General features: G+C 39.9%; 1 protein-coding gene across 1 annotated transcript in view; it reads left to right on the top strand.

Annotated features, from left to right (window-relative positions):
• The first annotated feature begins 291 nt into the window (after window positions 1-291).
• Window positions 292-17,606, top strand: part of fam117bb (family with sequence similarity 117 member Bb) — a 47,627-nt gene continuing 30,312 nt past the window's right edge. Inside the window, exons 1-2 of the mRNA XM_058787290.1 lie at window positions 292-1,247; window positions 7,810-7,979. Coding sequence (XP_058643273.1) covers window positions 575-1,247; window positions 7,810-7,979 — 843 coding nt within the window. The 5' untranslated portion in view covers window positions 292-574. The remainder of the gene's footprint in view (window positions 1,248-7,809; window positions 7,980-17,606) is intronic.

Here is a 17,606-nt window from a genome sequence, read left to right as displayed (position 1 = left end):
GTTGTGGGAAAAGGGAATAATAACTGAATATCGATTTATCATATGACTGTGATTTATGAGACAGATAATACATGAATAATAGACCTTAGTGTATTTTTAAACACTGATTGTATCAAATAGTAGTTTTAAATATGGTCACACACACATAAAATAAAGAAATCCTGTAAAAAAAAAAAAAAATATATATATATATATATATATATATATAAATAATTCTGTAAAAATCGTATCTATCGTCGTCTTTGCGAAAGTTTTCCTCATAACTGCGTGCATTGTAATCAACTTTACTGAATCAAAGAATCCACTTCCTAGCCAATCAGAAGTTGAGAGGGCTGAGCGCACAGCCAATCAGAGATGAAGAGGCAGAGCTCCGGATCCAGTTGACGGTGCGTGGCTCTGATCTCTCTCAGTTTACTTGAGCTCGCGTAACGGCTCGGCTGCGCCGCTGAGAGAGCAGAAAACAGACTTTACATGGAGTGACAAGGGCACCAAAGAGCACTAACCACCTCAGACAGCCTTAAACGTACGTTTAAAGTGTGTATGTCGAGTTTTGTGTCATTTCCCGGCCAACGAAATGTCTCAAAGAGTTCGCAAAAACGGATCTCCGACGTCTAACTGCAGCGGAGCGACCGCGGGAAGCCCGAGCGGATCCCCGGGGATCAGCGCCGCTGGAGTGAGTTTACTGGGTCGCCTGCTGCCCATGAAAGCCACGGTTCCCTTCCAGCTGAAAACGCAGACACAGCACCCTCTACAGTCACGGACAGTCCTCTCCTCCACCGGTAACGGTAAATGCCACAGCAGCGGAACCCACAGCCGGAGCCCCACGCGATCCCTCTCCTCCAGTGCCTCAAACGTTTCTGCAGCCACGTCCACTTCCTCTGCGACGTGCTCACAGTTCATCGCTGTTCCCGCCGCTCCCTCCTCATCTTCCTCTTCACCATCCTCATCATCCTCATCAAGAACTAGTCCCATTATCGCTGTGCACGCGTCAAACCCCAGAGCGTCCCACGCGCAGGTACCTGTGCCACCCTCTTCATCAGGTGTGCACCTGAGCCCCCAGTGCTGCTCTCCCTCCCAGCAGATCAGCTGCAGCTCGGACACTTCAGCCCTTACCTCTAATTTATCAGCCTCTCCGTCTTCATCCTCGTCGCTGTGGTCGTGCGCTCACAGAGCCAAACCCCTCCAGACCCCTGAACATGACAGACTGTCTCCGGAGAGGCTCAGTCCCAGCTCACCTGTCTGCGCAGGTAAATCTACAGTCTAAAGCAGTTGATTTTATATGAGGCCTGATGTTTATTTGAAATCACTGTGGTAACTTGTAAACACACATAGTCCATGTGGTTTGTGTGGGTTACATCCGCTTTAGGAAACTTTCTAAAAGTTTCATAGTTAACCCATTGACAGGGTTATTAGCCAAATAATGTCACTGTCATTTAAGATGCAACAGAAGCTCGTGAGGCTCATAATTGCATTACAACATGTCTTGTGTCAAATGGTTTAGAACAGTAATTATGAAATGTAATTATGCCAAACCTGCTCATTTAACACAAACTGGCAGATTAATCAACCACAATTAATTTTCCAAAAACGATTCAATAGTTACACTGTTTTTATACAGAAAAAAATCTAGACAAGTGTTTTAATCCATCCTCCATAACATTACATGAAAATTAAATGATTTGATTTAATCAATCTGTGTAATGTCTTACATAATCTCATAAATAATTAAATGCATATGAAAAAATTATAATTCAATCTTTATGTATTAAAATAAACTTTATTTTAATACATAAAAATTGAATACATTTACAAATGCAAATACAAAATCATTTTATTCATCCTAGTTGGCCCCTGTTTGAGAACCTCTTCATATTTTTTATTTTATTTATCCCTTATTTTGCCAGGATAGTCCCATTGAGATGCAAAATCTCTTCTTCCAGGGAGTTCTGGCCAGTATAGATATATTGGTTGCTGGGAGCACATGATAAATGGTGAACGTAATAATTTATATTAACATTAAGAGGCCATTAACAAACATTATGGGTGCATGTATAGCCCAGTCAACTAAATATGTTTCTTATGAGCTAAAGGTTAATTTGTTGACACCTATAAATGGTGTCAGTGACACAATTAAATGGATGATGAAGGCAACGCAGCCAGTACGTGTCCAGCATACATAGAAACTTCACAAAGCATCCCAGGATGCAACTCATGAAGCTGGTAGGATGCAGGCAAATGGTGTCTTCATTGAATAAGTTGAATACAAAAGAGTTTTGGTTTTATTTAATTCCCATGTATTTGTCTTTGTATGTTTCACAGTTTTGATGACCATATTATTCAAAACTGTGGAAGAAGTAATAATGGATGGGTGTCTCCAAATGTTTGACCGTATACTTGAAGCTTCATGATGAATCAGGCTCTTTCTCACTAATGTACTTTATAGCTAACTAGTGATATGTTAAGTGTTAGGTGACGGGAATCTCTGGTGTTCGCTGCAGAGTATTTCAAATGTCTCATTCATAAAATAGCTTGTGGGGAGCCATGCTGAGAGAAGGCCGGTCTGGCCGCAGAGGTTTGAGGTGGCCGCTTCAGAGGCTTTTCTCTGTTGCTGACTGGTAAGAATGCAAATGTTTGGTGGCCAGTCACTGGTTTGGCCCTTTGACTTTCTCAGGTTTATTTTGTGATCAGTTTGCCAGCAAGTGTTGCACTGCGCTTCAGTTACAGTAACTGTTTGAACTGGCATAATGACCGGTACCACACATTTTCAGAAAAAAATGCAATTTCCGCACAAAGGAGGTTTAAGGAAACTCATTTACACACATTTTCCGCTTTTGCTTGCGTAGATTCAGTCAGTCGGGCCCAGAATCTGCTGCATTTTTAGGGCACGCTCACAAATCGTGTTTGACACACAAGGATTTTTTTGACACCAGCCTTATATATATTGTAAAGTAATTGCTGGTTGAAATGTAAGCAGCCACTGATCATGAGGTTATCTGCCCCAAAAAAGACACAAAGAGGGAAAGGTAGTGGTTGTTGGGTTGGGAGTGTCATTCTTTGTCTTGGCCAAGACCCAGCCCTCATTGTTTTAGTAAATTACCCATGATTCTCTTGGAGCCTCCTCAAACCGACTCTGAGGTCATGTGTATGTCTTAGTTATGTTTCTGAGTTAGTCCAATAATGACTAACTCTGTCTGAACAAGAGGAAAATTGATCTTGGGTCTACATCTCACTTTGGGTCAGAGACTCATATGCCTGTTGGAATGCCCTTGTGATTACTGTTTTTAGTCTCCTGAGCCATGCCTCCCCTTTTCACTGTATCCTACTGAAAACACTTCGCTCTGGTATGTCCAGTAATTTTCCAGATCACCAGACTTGCCTAAGATCCCATGAAAGCCGGAGCACACGAAAGGGACAGAAAAGAAATGGAGGAAATTGGGGAAAAATAATCTGAGATATCTTGTCTAGCCATGTGCCAAACTGTATATTTTTCACATCTCGCTACTAGCTAGTCAAGTTTGATAGAACAACTTGACAAATTAATCAATTTTTCATATGCTGCATGCGGGTTGACCTGACCTTGATCAGATGCTTTTAATGGAATTTTCACTTGGGACAAGGGATATTAAAATTCTGGCTGATACCAGTAGTACAATAATGATTTTCATGTAATGGCCAAGGCTGATATTAAAATTCTATATAATTAATATAAAACAAAAATCAGTTGTTTAGATGCTGTACATTATTTTAGGCATTACAACATTATAATGTGCAGTATGAAAAACCAGTATTCATGAAATTTGCTAAATATTACATTTAACACTGTTAATACATTTTTATTCTTGTATAACATTTTTAAAGGGTAACTTTACCCAAAAAGGCTAATTCTGTCGTCATGTACTCACCCTCATGTTCTACCATTCTACCAAAACTTGGATGTTCCAAAACGTTTATAAAGACACACTGTGCATGACTCTTAAGAAGATTTGGATTACACTGCTTTACAGTGTTTTTATGAAATTTTTCAAGTGTCAAATTTTTGGACTTCCACTTTTCTCAGGTGTATTAAAGGGATAGTTCACCCAAAAATGAAAATTCTGCCATTAATGTACATGTCGTTCCAAACCTGTAAGACCATCGCAAATTAAGATATTTTTTACCCATAATTTTATGAAGCTACAAGAATACTTTTTGTGTGTGACGAGAACAAAAATGGTGGGTAATCAATGACCGAATTTTCATTTTTGGGTGAACTATCCCTTCAAAATATCTTCATTTGTGTTTTGAAGAAGAATGAAAGTCTTGTGGGATTGGAACGGCATGAGGGTGTGCAAATTACAACAGAATTTTCGTTTGTGCATGGACTAATCCTTTAATGATGGTACGATGATGGAAATAAAAGGGTAAAAAAAATGCACATTTAAATGTAGTGTGGAATTACAACATCTCATGTTTATTAAGAAGAGATATGGCACAAACGTAATGCTCATGGATGGTGCAGGATGTTTAAAAAAAACAATGCGAGTCGTGAAGCAATCGCCAAAGACATCCGTCTGCATGTGTGTGACAGTGTTAGAGGAACTTCTCAGAGAGAGGTTTGTCTTGCAACTATTGTCGACTTTACTGGCAAACTAGTCAGTGTCCTTTTTACAGTATCCAGGTGTTTTTCTTTGAAGGTATTCCTCAACGTTTCAGTTCATTGTTCTCAGGATTAAACAACACGATTGCTCATAGCAGTGCAGCGTTGCAACAAAGTTGACATATGCTGGTGTGTGTCTCAAAAGCTTTGCTCACGCTTTTGAAGATCTCCATGAGGACGTTGTTCTTTTGCTCTTGGCTGGGGGTTTAACAGGGCACACCCCCAGTCTTTTCAGAGAGGGGTGGTATAGGCAGGCCGGGACGAGACCAGGCAAAGAACACTATTAGGAGTCAGGTCACTATTACACCCTTTTACTTCAGCTGCAGGCCTTTCCTTCTGCTTGGCTTAGTCCATTTAGAGCTCCAGTGAGTATATCATAATCCTGCGGGTTGAGACGTTTCTGAGAAGGTGGTTATCTGTGCTGACTGAACTGTAGGCGTATTCATGGTACTGTTGATTAATTGCTGTGATGTTATTATTGTTTTGGTCTAGTCACTCGTTTTAGGAGGCAAAAGTCAAGAGCACAGACTTCCCAAGGACACGACTCATGGGCCACTGTGTGCATTATCAGCATGTGTGCCGGATCTGCTGAGTGAGGTGCAGGATAGACACAACACAAGAACCTACTGTGCATAGACAGGGACGATAAGAGAATTCATTGCTCAGTAGTGCATCATAGCATCTCTCATATGAGCCTATCAGAGATGAGATAACGTCCCTGTGTGATAGTCTGTCCTCTGTGCACCATGCTTGTTTATGTGCATGCATGTATGTGTATGCAATTATATAGCATATATACACACACACAAACACATAAAGCTTTGTCGTCATTTAGGTGTAGATCAGTGCACTGTTAGGCCAGAAAAAAACACAACGCAAGAATGCAAACACAGATGTGAATGTTTGGCAAATGCATTGCAAGCGTGTGGTCCTGTTGTACATACTTGCCATGCATTCCTGCGTTACTGTGAAACCTCGGCGCTCGAAGAGTTTGATGTCTATGCCAGTTAACCTAAAATGTTATTAATCGAGACGAACTAAAATTATTACTTTGCCCGATATTTACAATTTGCTATTTATATTCGGTGCAAATTTTTGAGGTCAGTAAGATTTTTAAGAAATAGTTACTTTTATTCAGCAAGGATGCATTCAATTGATTAAAAGTGGCAGACATTTGTAATGTTACAGAAGATTTCCATTTCAAATAAATGCTGTCCTTTTGAACTTTTACATTTTTAAGGATTCTTCAAATTTATCACTGTTTCCACAAAAACGTTAAGCGGCACAACTGATTTCAACGCCAAATCATCATTATTATTAATTTTATTAATATTAGTATTTTCATACCATATTTAAAGCATATTATATTTTTGTTGAAATGTTAAGATTTAGTTACCAATTTTCAAAAGCATCAGTAAAACCATTATTAAATCTGATTTCTAATATATCTGATACTTAAGCATAAAAATACTCATATGTTACCCTGGACGACAAAACCAGTCTTAAGTGTCAATTGAGATTTATACATAATCTGGAAGCTGAATAAATAAGCTTTCCATTGATGTATGGTTTGTTAGGATCGGACAATATTTGGCTGAGATACAACTATTTGAAAATCTGGAATCTGAGGGAGCAAAAAAATCTAAATATTGAGAAAATCACCTTTTAAAGTTGTCCAAATGAAGTTCTTAGCAATGCATATTACTAATCAAAAATGAAGTTTTGATACATTTACGGTAAGAAATTTACAAAATATCTTCATGGAACATGATCTTTACTTAATATCCTAATGATTTTCGGCATAAAAGAAAAATCAATAATTTTGACCCATACAATGTATTTTTGGCTATTGCTACAAATATACCCCAGCGACTTAAGACTGGTTTTGTGGTCCAGGGTCACATATACTCATGTTGCTTTATGAATTGTGTTCTGAAACAGATTTTCATTTCAGAATTAGCTAGAAGTTAGCTAGAAGCTTTTCTGTTCACATTGCATTGCTTTGTTTCGGGGCCTTGCACATGCACTTATTTTCCAAGTGAGTGTAAGCATACCATGTGGCGATTGCAACTTGAGCTACGTAGCCAATTCCTCTGTCTTTCTCGCATGACTTCCCCCCAGAATTCCTTACAGGTTCCTCCTCTTTAGATCCTCTCTCACTTTCCTCAATGTGTACAACACACACACAAAGTCAAGCCAGCATTATATTGAAAAACGTAATGCAAGATCCCTGTTCTGCTTTTTGTAAGACTGGAGTTTTCTGTAGTTATGACTTAAAATAACAGCAGGTCCACCCAACAGTGAAGAGTAGTATTTGTTTTATTACTGAGGTGAGTGTTCATGTTCCCATTGGACTGTTGGAGGCAAACAAACTTAATTGTTCCCTTCTGATTTGCTTCCCTCACTCACACACACACACACAAAGACTGATGTCACCTATGCGGCAAAAGAGAGTGGGACTTTCTTAAAAAAGTGTTCTGAAAAGCACATAGGCTGAACTTCCTGTGTAAAATCCCTCACAGACGTCATCTTTTTAAAGCGGTACAAAACACCGCAAGCTTCACTTTTTTTTAGTGTACATCTGCGCCGTATACTCAAGTGTGAATTTACATAAGAGTAGTCTTTCAAAGACTCAGACTGACAAGAGATGGAGAGAAAGCCAACGCTTGTGTGCTAGGAAGAACGAATGAGTGAAAAAGAGAGCTGGGAGAATAGTGAAGGGGGCAATTACTTGTGGAGACACACTAAATGTAGGTCAAGACACGCGGGCCGCTTCCTCCACGCCAGTCGAGCAGTTAATCAGCTTTAGCTTTATTAAAAGAGCTACTGGACACCAGACTAATTCTGTCTCAATCTGCTGGGTTTTAGTATTCATCACCACCAGTCCAGCGGACATTTACACTCAAGCTGGTGTAATCTCTCACACACACACACACACACACACACACACACACACACGGCCACACACTTGATGAGCGTCTCTGAGCACTTACTGTGATTGTGTTCATAACATGCGCAGCCTCTAACGTATGCTCTTCTTCTGTTTCCCTCCCATCTGTTTTATTCTCCCCCACAAACGTCTCGTTCATATACTTTCATTCGACCCCTGTCACTCCTCCCCATCCTTCCTTCCCCTCTTTATCTCCTCTGTGTTTTCTGACTGTCTTATGCAGACAAGCATAGACTTCCTGTGGCAGGGTCTTGGTGTACCACCAGCAATAACGGTAGCATTCGTCGCACCTCTTCTTTGGACGCGCTCACGGCCCCTTACCTGTCTGGACACTGGCCCCGGGACTCCAACCACGCCCCTTGTGCCCCTTGCATGAGGGACAAATCCACTCAGGTGAGTTGCACCAGTTGTACACAAGATGTTATTACCCCGTTTAGAAACACGTTGCACATCATCCAACATCTTACGCAAACACACCTCCCGTCAATCAGCCATTCACTTCTCTCTGAAAACTTTCCACTCCGACATCAAATACCTACTTGCATAGACGCGTGTTTTGCAAACCACCAGCATGAATCACCTGAGAAATACTTGCTTTGTGCGAACACAAACTCATGAAACCACCACAGACATGTCTTTTGTGAGGCACAGTCGACCTGAGTCTCGTGTAGCCAGACGTTTTGAGTGTCAGCATATTCACTTTGCAGCTTCAGTTGGCTTAAATAGGATAGACCATCTCAATTATGCACTACCGTTTAAAGGTTTGGGGTTAGTAATAGTTTTTTTCTTTTACTTTTATTCAGCAAGTATGCATTAAAATGATCAAAAGTAAAGACACTTACGATGTTACAAAAGATTTCCATTTCAAATAAATGCTGTTCTTTTGAACTTTCTATTCATCAAGAAATCTGGAAAAAAAAAAAAAAAAATCTATCACTGTTTCCACAAAGAATATTTAGCAGAACAACTGTTTTTATGCAGAAAATCAGCATATTAGAATGATTTCTGACGGATCTAGTGACACTGAAGACTGGCGTAATGATGAATATTTACTAAATTTTTTACTTTACTAAATGTTTCAAAAACAAACTATGCAATATGCATCAGTCTTTGACTATTTCCTAAGCAAAACGTTCAACTGATCTGTCATATTTACTCACACTCATGTCGTTCTAAACCTGTGTGACTTGTTTCTTGTTTCTGAAACGCCAAAAGAAGAGTTTTTTTGGTCACTACAATAAAAGTCATTAGGAGTCTGACTTTCATTGTATAGACAAAAACAGTCCTTTAAATGATGTTATTTTATGTTCTATAGAATAAATGGTCATGCAGGCTTGGAACAACACGAGGGTGAGCAAATGATGACAGAATTTACATTTTGGGGTAAACTATCCCTTTTAATGCAAGATGAATTTAGTCTTGCTCAAATAAACAGATATTACAATCAGTCAGCCTGCATTAAGCTTGAGTCATAGTTTGCCTGTAGAACAATGCTGTAATTGCACCAAAAGAAATACAAAATGTATTAATGGATAAACGCAAAATAAACACCTCTCAAAACAAACCATCACTCTTGTACCTCTGGTGTGGTGAGTGCGTAGGCCACACAGATGTGTTCTCACATGCACACTCTTGCCTTTATTTGTGAGCAGCTATTAACATCTATTACTCTGGGATTTTAATGTTGATTTTCCACAGGTCCAAACACAGATGTTAATTTAGCATTTTACAAAAGAACTGAATGTAACTACAAAATAAGAGGAGTATAATGTGAAAGTTATTATGCATGAAAAAAGATAGAGAGGGAGAGAGAGAGTGAAAAGGAGGAAGCCTCTCCCTGGTTTGTTGAGAGATGAGAGGAAACTGCGGCATATTTCTGGTGAAGGCAGACCGTCCACCATCAAGCTGCATTCTTTCCTGAAGCTGCCTGTTTTTTCCAGCTTGTTTTTTCTTCCAGAAGCTCCACAGGGCATTAACATTTAACAAAACATTCACTCACAGCAAAAAATCCTTTTCTTAATGATTTATTGCTGTCATTTTGACAAATGAGTTAATGACACAAGTCTGATTTAATGAGTGAAGAGGCATATTTTAAAAAAAGAAGTGATGTCAGAGGCATGGGGTTCATTTAGATCACACAAGCCCATACGAAAGAGCATCACAGATTATACGCCCTGGTTCTCTAGGGTCTTCACTTACCCTCTCTCATCAAAGCCTGAGCTTGTGTGAGTGTATGTGCGCGCGTTTTTCCTCTGGAGATCTCAGACCTCCACCCAGCTCTTTTTGTCAGCAGTGTGCCTGTCTCACAATGAGTGCAAAGGGAACTTGGCGAGTTGGAGGCGAGTGTGGAATTTGGCCGACATTTGCAGAGCTCTCTCTTTCTCCCTGGACCATCACGCCAAAATAACCAGATCTTGGATCCGTGCGACGGTGTCAGTTGCCAGGGAGCTGAGCTCACACCTAGTGACCAAACAAAAACACGGAATGAAGGCCTTTGCTGCTCTCCCTGAGAAATATGCAGCCACACACTCACATGAATGCGCTCTGTGTGAATCTGTATACACCAGCTGTAACAGATTTATAGCCAATACAGGATCAGCAGAGTGTGCGTTCTGTAACCTAGCGGTTTTGTACTTCTATGGACTGCACGGCACATGTGTTAAAGCTGCTAGATCCAGTGCTGTAGGTTATGTTTCATGCTTTGTCAGACGCCCTGAGAAAGTCATGGGAGGGGAAAGAGAGACAAGTTCCCCATGAGCCTTCTGCCACGGCGCATCATAATTACAATAATAAAGAAACCCGATCAGACATGCATGCTAAGCTGTTCTCAACAGCGTTCTCAAGAACCAGACCTGAAAACATCCTCATTTAAGATAAATGAGTGCTGAAATTACATCAGCTCACACCCTTGGGGAAGAGGCCAGATCCTTGGAATGAAATCTCTGAAACGTTTTTTTTTTTATTGGGAATGGTTTTTTTACCACGTTGCAACATTTCTCATGGTTATGGACTGGCCCTTCGGGTGTCTGATGGTGAAAGGTTACTACTCATTTTTGAAGCTTACAAGGAGAAATGTGACTCTACAGAGGCATACTACTTTTAGTAGTGCTTGTTATGGCAAGCATCAGAATCACTATTACCGTTGCTCATAGGTAGAGTTGTATAAACCCTTTGGTACGTCACCTTTTGAGCTGCTAACAAGATTGATATCTCAAATAGTGTGACTTAGGGATAGGAATCATGAAGAATATATTAGTGCCGATTCCTAACTTTTCCAAGTAGTGAAAAAGTAGTTAAAGCAATATTTTAAAAAGAAAGCTCCATTTGTTGAGATAATTTCAGTTAATAAGTTCCAAAACTTTAAGTCTTTTGAAAGGAAGCATAAATCCAATACAATATTTAGCCTTAATGTGTTAAATATCTATACTAAACAAAGAAATAATGTGAAAAGGAGCTGACCATTTATGGAAATTAATGTCCATTTTCTACTTATGCCTTTGTGCTCACCTATACTGCTTTTTAATTATTTTTCCTATGTAAAAATGCTCTAGATGTATGTATTAGCTTTTTTCTGCTTTTTCCACATTAAGATGCCATGTCAAGTTAAAAGTGGTTCAGTAGTAGTTCTTTAAACTCAAGAACACATTCTGTGTGAATGGCCCCTAAGCAGATGTTCACACTGCAAGCTTAAGTGATCGGGTCTGATTTATCGTTCAGGTCTTTTTATTTTATTATTTACTTTTTAAATGTGTTTGAAATCAGATTTGAGTGTGCAGTGGTTGTGGTCCCGAACTGACCCACACAGTACAAGAACAAAGATACCACACAACTCCTTGTCATTGGGAACTGACACTGAAATCAGTGACTACACATTCATTTATAAACTGATGTGCTGAGGAATCAAGTGAATTTGTGTGCAGGCAGTAAGGAGGACACAGATGAGGATGGGAAGAAAGAAAGTTTTTGTAGTGTTCATAGTTTTACCTGAAGTTTTGCTTATATAGAGGTATCACCTTAATACTTACACCTCCCTGTCCCTTCACCGACTACAGTCATGGATGTCTTCCATTATTAGCTGAGTGACTAAAGAGTTACTGCTACGTAAAATCTTTGAAGTGACTCCTGTCAGTGCAGAATTGTGATTTAATGTCAATCACGAGTGACATAAGTCTCATGAATTCTGATTTGACTGTTCAGACTGAGGTCGCATTTCAAAACATCAGGGGCTGGTTGCACCAGCTAGACGTAAAAAAAGCTGGGTGTAAGCCTTACGCTGGGCTTTGCAACGTCCAAGTTAACGATAAATATTTAGACCTGTTCCACCAACTAAAACTACGATCAGGCGCAACTACACCTGGCGTAGACGATGCACGTCCACGCTGACGCATTTTCCCGCAGTGATAGCTGAGACGACGTTCACGTATAGAACTGAATTGCTCAAGACATCATAACATAAGTGAAGCCACCGCGCCATGATTTCATTGAGTAAACATTTCACTCAAACATTCATTGAATTATTATTATTTATTTATTTTTTTTTTTGTGCAGTGTGGTATAGTCTACACCGAGCTTCACAATTGATATCGCTTATCCTGCTCGAAAAGACCATGAACATTAAAGTTCACATCTGCAGTAATAATTAACAGAAATGAATCCTAAAAACTAATAATGTCAGAGCAAATCATGACTTTTCACTTTACACCTACCTCTAACTAGGTGTAAGATTTAATCTCAGATGTAGTACTACGTCGAGATGGTGCAACAGGTATAAATTCTACGCACAACTTAAAGCGCATTTTATGTCCAGCCTAGTCTTAGTGCAACCGGCCCCAGACCTGTATCTGATTATTACCACATATGGAAGTGGCCCAAATCAGAAACTAAAAAATACCTCGGATTCCATGTGGTGCTTGTTGTTCACACTTTTATAAAAAAAAAAAAAAAAAGACATCCAAGTCATATGAGCAAAAACTCAGATTTGGGCCTCTTTTGCCTGCAGTCTAAATGCAGCCTAATTGATAAGATGTTAAATTTGTCATGCAGGAAGATAAAACGGCAAGCAAATCCCACATACTTCCTTTTGAAGGAGGGATTTTACTCATTTACACAGTTCCAAATGCCATGGCAACTTGTGGGTGGGCTCCTTTGACTAAGCAACCACCCAAAACACTCCTAGCAACATGCCAACAATATCTTATCAACGCACTGGCAACCCCACAGAACATTGTAGAGGCATGTTTGCACAGGCAAAAGCCACTTGCATTTCCTGCCAAAAACTTAAAGTGCCCCTATTCTGGGTAATGAAAGGTTAATATTTTGGTTTTGGGAGTTCCCAACAACAGGTTGACATGCATGCAAGGTCAAAAAAACACTTTCAATGTCTTATAACATGCATTTATTTTAACCTTACTTGCTCAACGACTCCCAAACGATTCGCTCAACGTTTCGCGTGACGCTAATCTGCAGTGATTGGTCTCATTTTCATGTCATCTCGCCTGTAGTGTCTGATAAAGCAGTGTTTGTGAGCGCAGTGCTGCTTTGTGTACAGCGTTACCGGGGAAACAGCTATTTTTAACGCTCCAAAAGTGGCACCTAGTGGCAAAGAATGAATTTGCATTTTCATTCAGACCAATGCAAAAACACCAACAAGTGGGCGGGCAATATGCTAATGTTTCATGTTGACATCAACTTGGGATTCGTTTTAAAAACGACTCGTTTCAATGATTCGGAAAATAACTTTATACACGGTGCACTTTCAGATTTAAAACTGATGTTTTCATTCACTTAGAGCTGTGTTACACACTGCATGAAAGGTTATTTTCAAAAATCCATAATAGGGGCACTTTAACACCATGTTTAAATGAGCATCCTCTCATATATAGCAAGGACCAGCCATTACTAGACTTCGTTTTGATATGTGTGGAATGTGTGAACCATCAGAGAGCTATCCGTTTATGAAGACAAATATGTGCATGTGAATTCCTACCTACATTAAGCAATCACAGGGATTTTCTGACGTGAGGAATGTTTTTAGGCCAGAAAATATCGAGTGGGATGCATCTGTGCTGTTGCCAGGGGGATTTCCATTTGTAAGGTTTACAACACCATGTACCTGCGGAGGAAAAGCATTAACCTTTAACAAGTGTCCACGTTACTGCGGTCTATTCGTAGCCGTGCGCACACTTGGCTCACAAACCTCAGTGGCCCTGCCAGCTTTGTTACTTTTTAACAAGAAAGTTCTTTTTGTCATGATAATCCCCTTCTGCACTGACAGGCTAAAAATCTGAAGTATTTTCCAACACTGGTGTTCAGTGTTCAGAAAGCCTGTGGTAAGTTTGGCACTCTCTCAGTAACAGGCCTTGTGTTCCAGTCCAGCTGAAAGAGAGACAGGTGAATACCGAGTAACAGCCTGTCTGAGGGGAATTCACCACTCTATGAGAGCTCATAGGGTTACAGAAAAGCTTAGCTGGCAGATTATCCAGAGACAGTGCTCGGCTCTCCAGAGAGGACCTGAAACTGCCTTCTATCAGGGTTTTAATGTACAGTGGCCCCAAACGGTGTTTGGAGACTTAAGCTACACACAAAAATGTCTAAATGTCTGAATGTCAGAGCATTAGGTATCGAATTTTCAGAATCTAAAAAGTATCAAGACTTTTTTGTGTCATTTAACTAAATTTTTTAACAAAAGATGGCTGTTTTTGAGAATAAATGTCTTATGTTCACCAAGGCTGCATTTATTTGATCAAAAATTCAGTAAAACATTTTAATATTGTGAAATATTATTATAATGTAAAACAATTGTTACCTATTTGAAAGCTATATTCAAAGCTGATTTTTCAGCAGTCATTACTCCAGTCTTAATGTCCTGCAGCGACGCTTTTCTTTCTTAATGCAACTTGGTTGATAATTTGTTTGTTGTCTCTTAAGTCTCATTTAAGTACTGTATGACTTAAGTGTTCGAATACAAATACCTTTCTGGAGGCATTATACGACAACGGGCCCTTATGTTGGATCCTCAGACTTCAGTTTCAGGCAGGACATGCAAATACTATGATTTACATAGTGGAATTGGGGTTTTCCCTTCCCTTCTCTCTCTTTTTTTTCTTGTGAGGAGTTCACATGAGAGTTGATCTGCTGTAAAGGTGGTGCCTTTTTTTTTTTTTTTTTGACTTTGTGCCCTTTTGATTCCCACCATCGTTTTGCATTTTTTTTTTGCACTTTTTTTCTATGGTCTGCTAAACTCCAGTGGCTTTGCTCATGAGTTTTCACTGGCTGACTGGGGTTACATCACACACCTAGGGCCTCCACTCATGACCTGTGCTTCAAAGCGAGTCCAAACACAGCACCCCTCTGTTTATAAAGAGCCCTTTGTTTCTGTGTTAATCTACTTGAGCGTGGGCCCTACTGTAACTTCAACCCTCTCTCTCTCTCACACACACACACACACACACACACACCCCTATCCCAAATACAGCCTGATCTAGAAAACCACACTCGTGTTTCCTTTACAAAAATGTACCTTTTTTTTTTTTTTCTGTCAAAATACCAGACTTCAGTGCATGGTATTTCAAAGAATGCCTCACCATGATACCACAACCATGGTAATACATTTAACATAAATACATTTTTCATTGTGTAATTATTTATAAGTGTCGGTTGATATCAAATCAAACTTCTAATAATAAATAAAAAACTTCTAACCACTAATAATTGAATAACGCTGTTAAATGTTTGTCATACTGTACAATATAAAGTTGTGTTGCCTAGACATGTAGCATATAAGTTTAAATGAGTTTCAATTTAGACAAAGTATAACAGTTTAAAATCAGTTATTGGCCATAACATGAATATTTATCAGATTATTGTACAGAATTTCAATGCATACTTATCAATGCTTACTGTGGTACATTTTTGCAGCACGTAAGGGCTGTACTGATGTGTCGCCCATCTGGATGCAGTAAGAGAGAAAATTCATCTCTGATTGAGATTTGTAGAAAAGACGAGACAAATAACACTGTCTTTGCATGCCAAATCCGTGGCACAAACTTCTAAATTGGACTGACAAACTGCTTGTGTATCTGTAAACGCGTGTGAAAGCGAGTATCACACGGACTGTGTATGTCCTGGCAGGCCTGAGCAGACAGATGCTCCTCCTCCTCAGCAGAGGATCCCTCTGTGCAGCGTCCACAGCTGCTGAACAGAGCAGTGTTTGTGTGTAGCCAGCCTGCTCCGCTGGAAATCTTAAACTGCTGGGAAGGAGGAAGTGATCCTGGCAGTTGGCTGCAGCTCTGAGAGCGAGTCAGGAGCTGAGCGGCCCAGTCCTGTGCTCAATACAACAGTATCAGTCATGGAGCTGAACTGCTGTAGAGCAGCACAGCTGAAAGACGACACACACACACTTTCAGCAGCATTCAGAAAGAGATGGACTGTTTGTTGTCTATCTTAAAGCAATCAGCTAAGCTGTCAGGTTGAGCCATCACAGGCCCGACTAAAGTCACAGTCATAAAATATTCTGGGACTGGGGAGAGGGCATAAATCTAGATTGTAATCAGCATTTTTGTGGCAGATAAGATAGATGCATATCTGTGTCTATGACCCAGTTTACATCTGGTGTTGTTTTGGCTGATCACAATTGGACCGCACTAAATACTAGTGTAACCCAAGTCCAAAATGTTCTCATATTGGAAAAGTGATCAAATCACTCACATTCAGAATGTGACATTCATGACATTCACACCACATTCGTGCCCCACAGCCCTCACATCTGTGTATATAGGATATGTACAACCCCAGAGAAGTTGGGACATTTTGTAAAATGCAATAAAATCAAGAATCTGTGATTTGTTCATTCTCTTAAACTTTCATTTAATCGACAACAGTACAAAGAAAAGATTTCCAAAGTTTTCACTGACCAACGTAAATGTATTTTGTAAATACGAACACATTTTGATTTTTACGGCTGCAACACACTCCATAAAAGTTGGGACAGAGGCATGTTGAATTACAATGTTTCATTGTTTAGAAATTGAGGATACTAATTGTTAAAGTTCTGCAAGCCAAATTTTTGTCCAATCTGGCTTGATGCAAGACTTCAGATGCTCAGCAGTCTGTGATTTGTGTCTGATTCTCCTTTTCACGATGAGCCATACATTTTCAATTGGAGACAGATCTGCAGGCCAGTCTAGTGCATTCACTGTCTACGAAACATGTGTTGTAGCACATGCAGAATGAGACCTGGCATTGTATTGCAATATCCATGGACTTCCCATGAAAGACATCATCTTGATGGCAGTATATGTCTCTGTACAATCCCAGTATATGCCTCCATGTCAATAGTACCTTCGCACACATGCCAGTCACCCATGCCGTTTGCACTGATGCACTCGTATACCGTGACAGACGTTTGCTTTTGCTTCTGTTGCTGATGAAAGTCTGGATGCTCCTTTTGGTCTGTGGGACTGAGAACCCGCCATCCATTTTTTACAGAAACGAGTTGAAATATGGACTGATCTTACCACAGCACACATTTTCACTGTCTTTTTGAGATGAGCTCTGGCCCAGAGAACCCGGCAGCATCGCTGCATTGAATTGATGTATAGCTTTCTCCTAGAGAAACAGATTTTCAAGATGCAGCAGCAGACTGTGGTGAATGACTCTGGTTTTCTGAAGTACTCCTGAGCCCATGTGGCTATATTTAACACCGCAGCATGACTGTTTCTTATGCAATGCCATCTGAGGGGTCAAAGGTCACATTCAGGTTTCCTGAGGTTTCCTGCCTTGCCCTACGTATACTGTGATTTCTTTGGATTCCCTGAATCTTTTCACAATATTATGTATGGTACTTGATGAAAGACCTAAATTCTTTGCAGTTTTGCATTGCGAAATGTAATTTTTTATTTGTTTGACACTTCTTGTGAAATTTGGCACAAAGTAATGAGCCATGATCCAGCTTTGCTTGCAAAGACTGAGATGCTCCTTTTATACCCAAACATGATACCTTGACCTATTACCAGTTCACCT

The sequence above is a fragment of the Onychostoma macrolepis genome, chromosome 09, assembly GCF_012432095.1.
Source record: "Onychostoma macrolepis isolate SWU-2019 chromosome 09, ASM1243209v1, whole genome shotgun sequence".
Classification (NCBI taxonomy): domain Eukaryota; kingdom Metazoa; phylum Chordata; class Actinopteri; order Cypriniformes; family Cyprinidae; genus Onychostoma; species Onychostoma macrolepis.
Note: the sequence above shows the minus strand (reverse complement) of the source record. Positions and strands in the feature narration are given on the sequence as shown.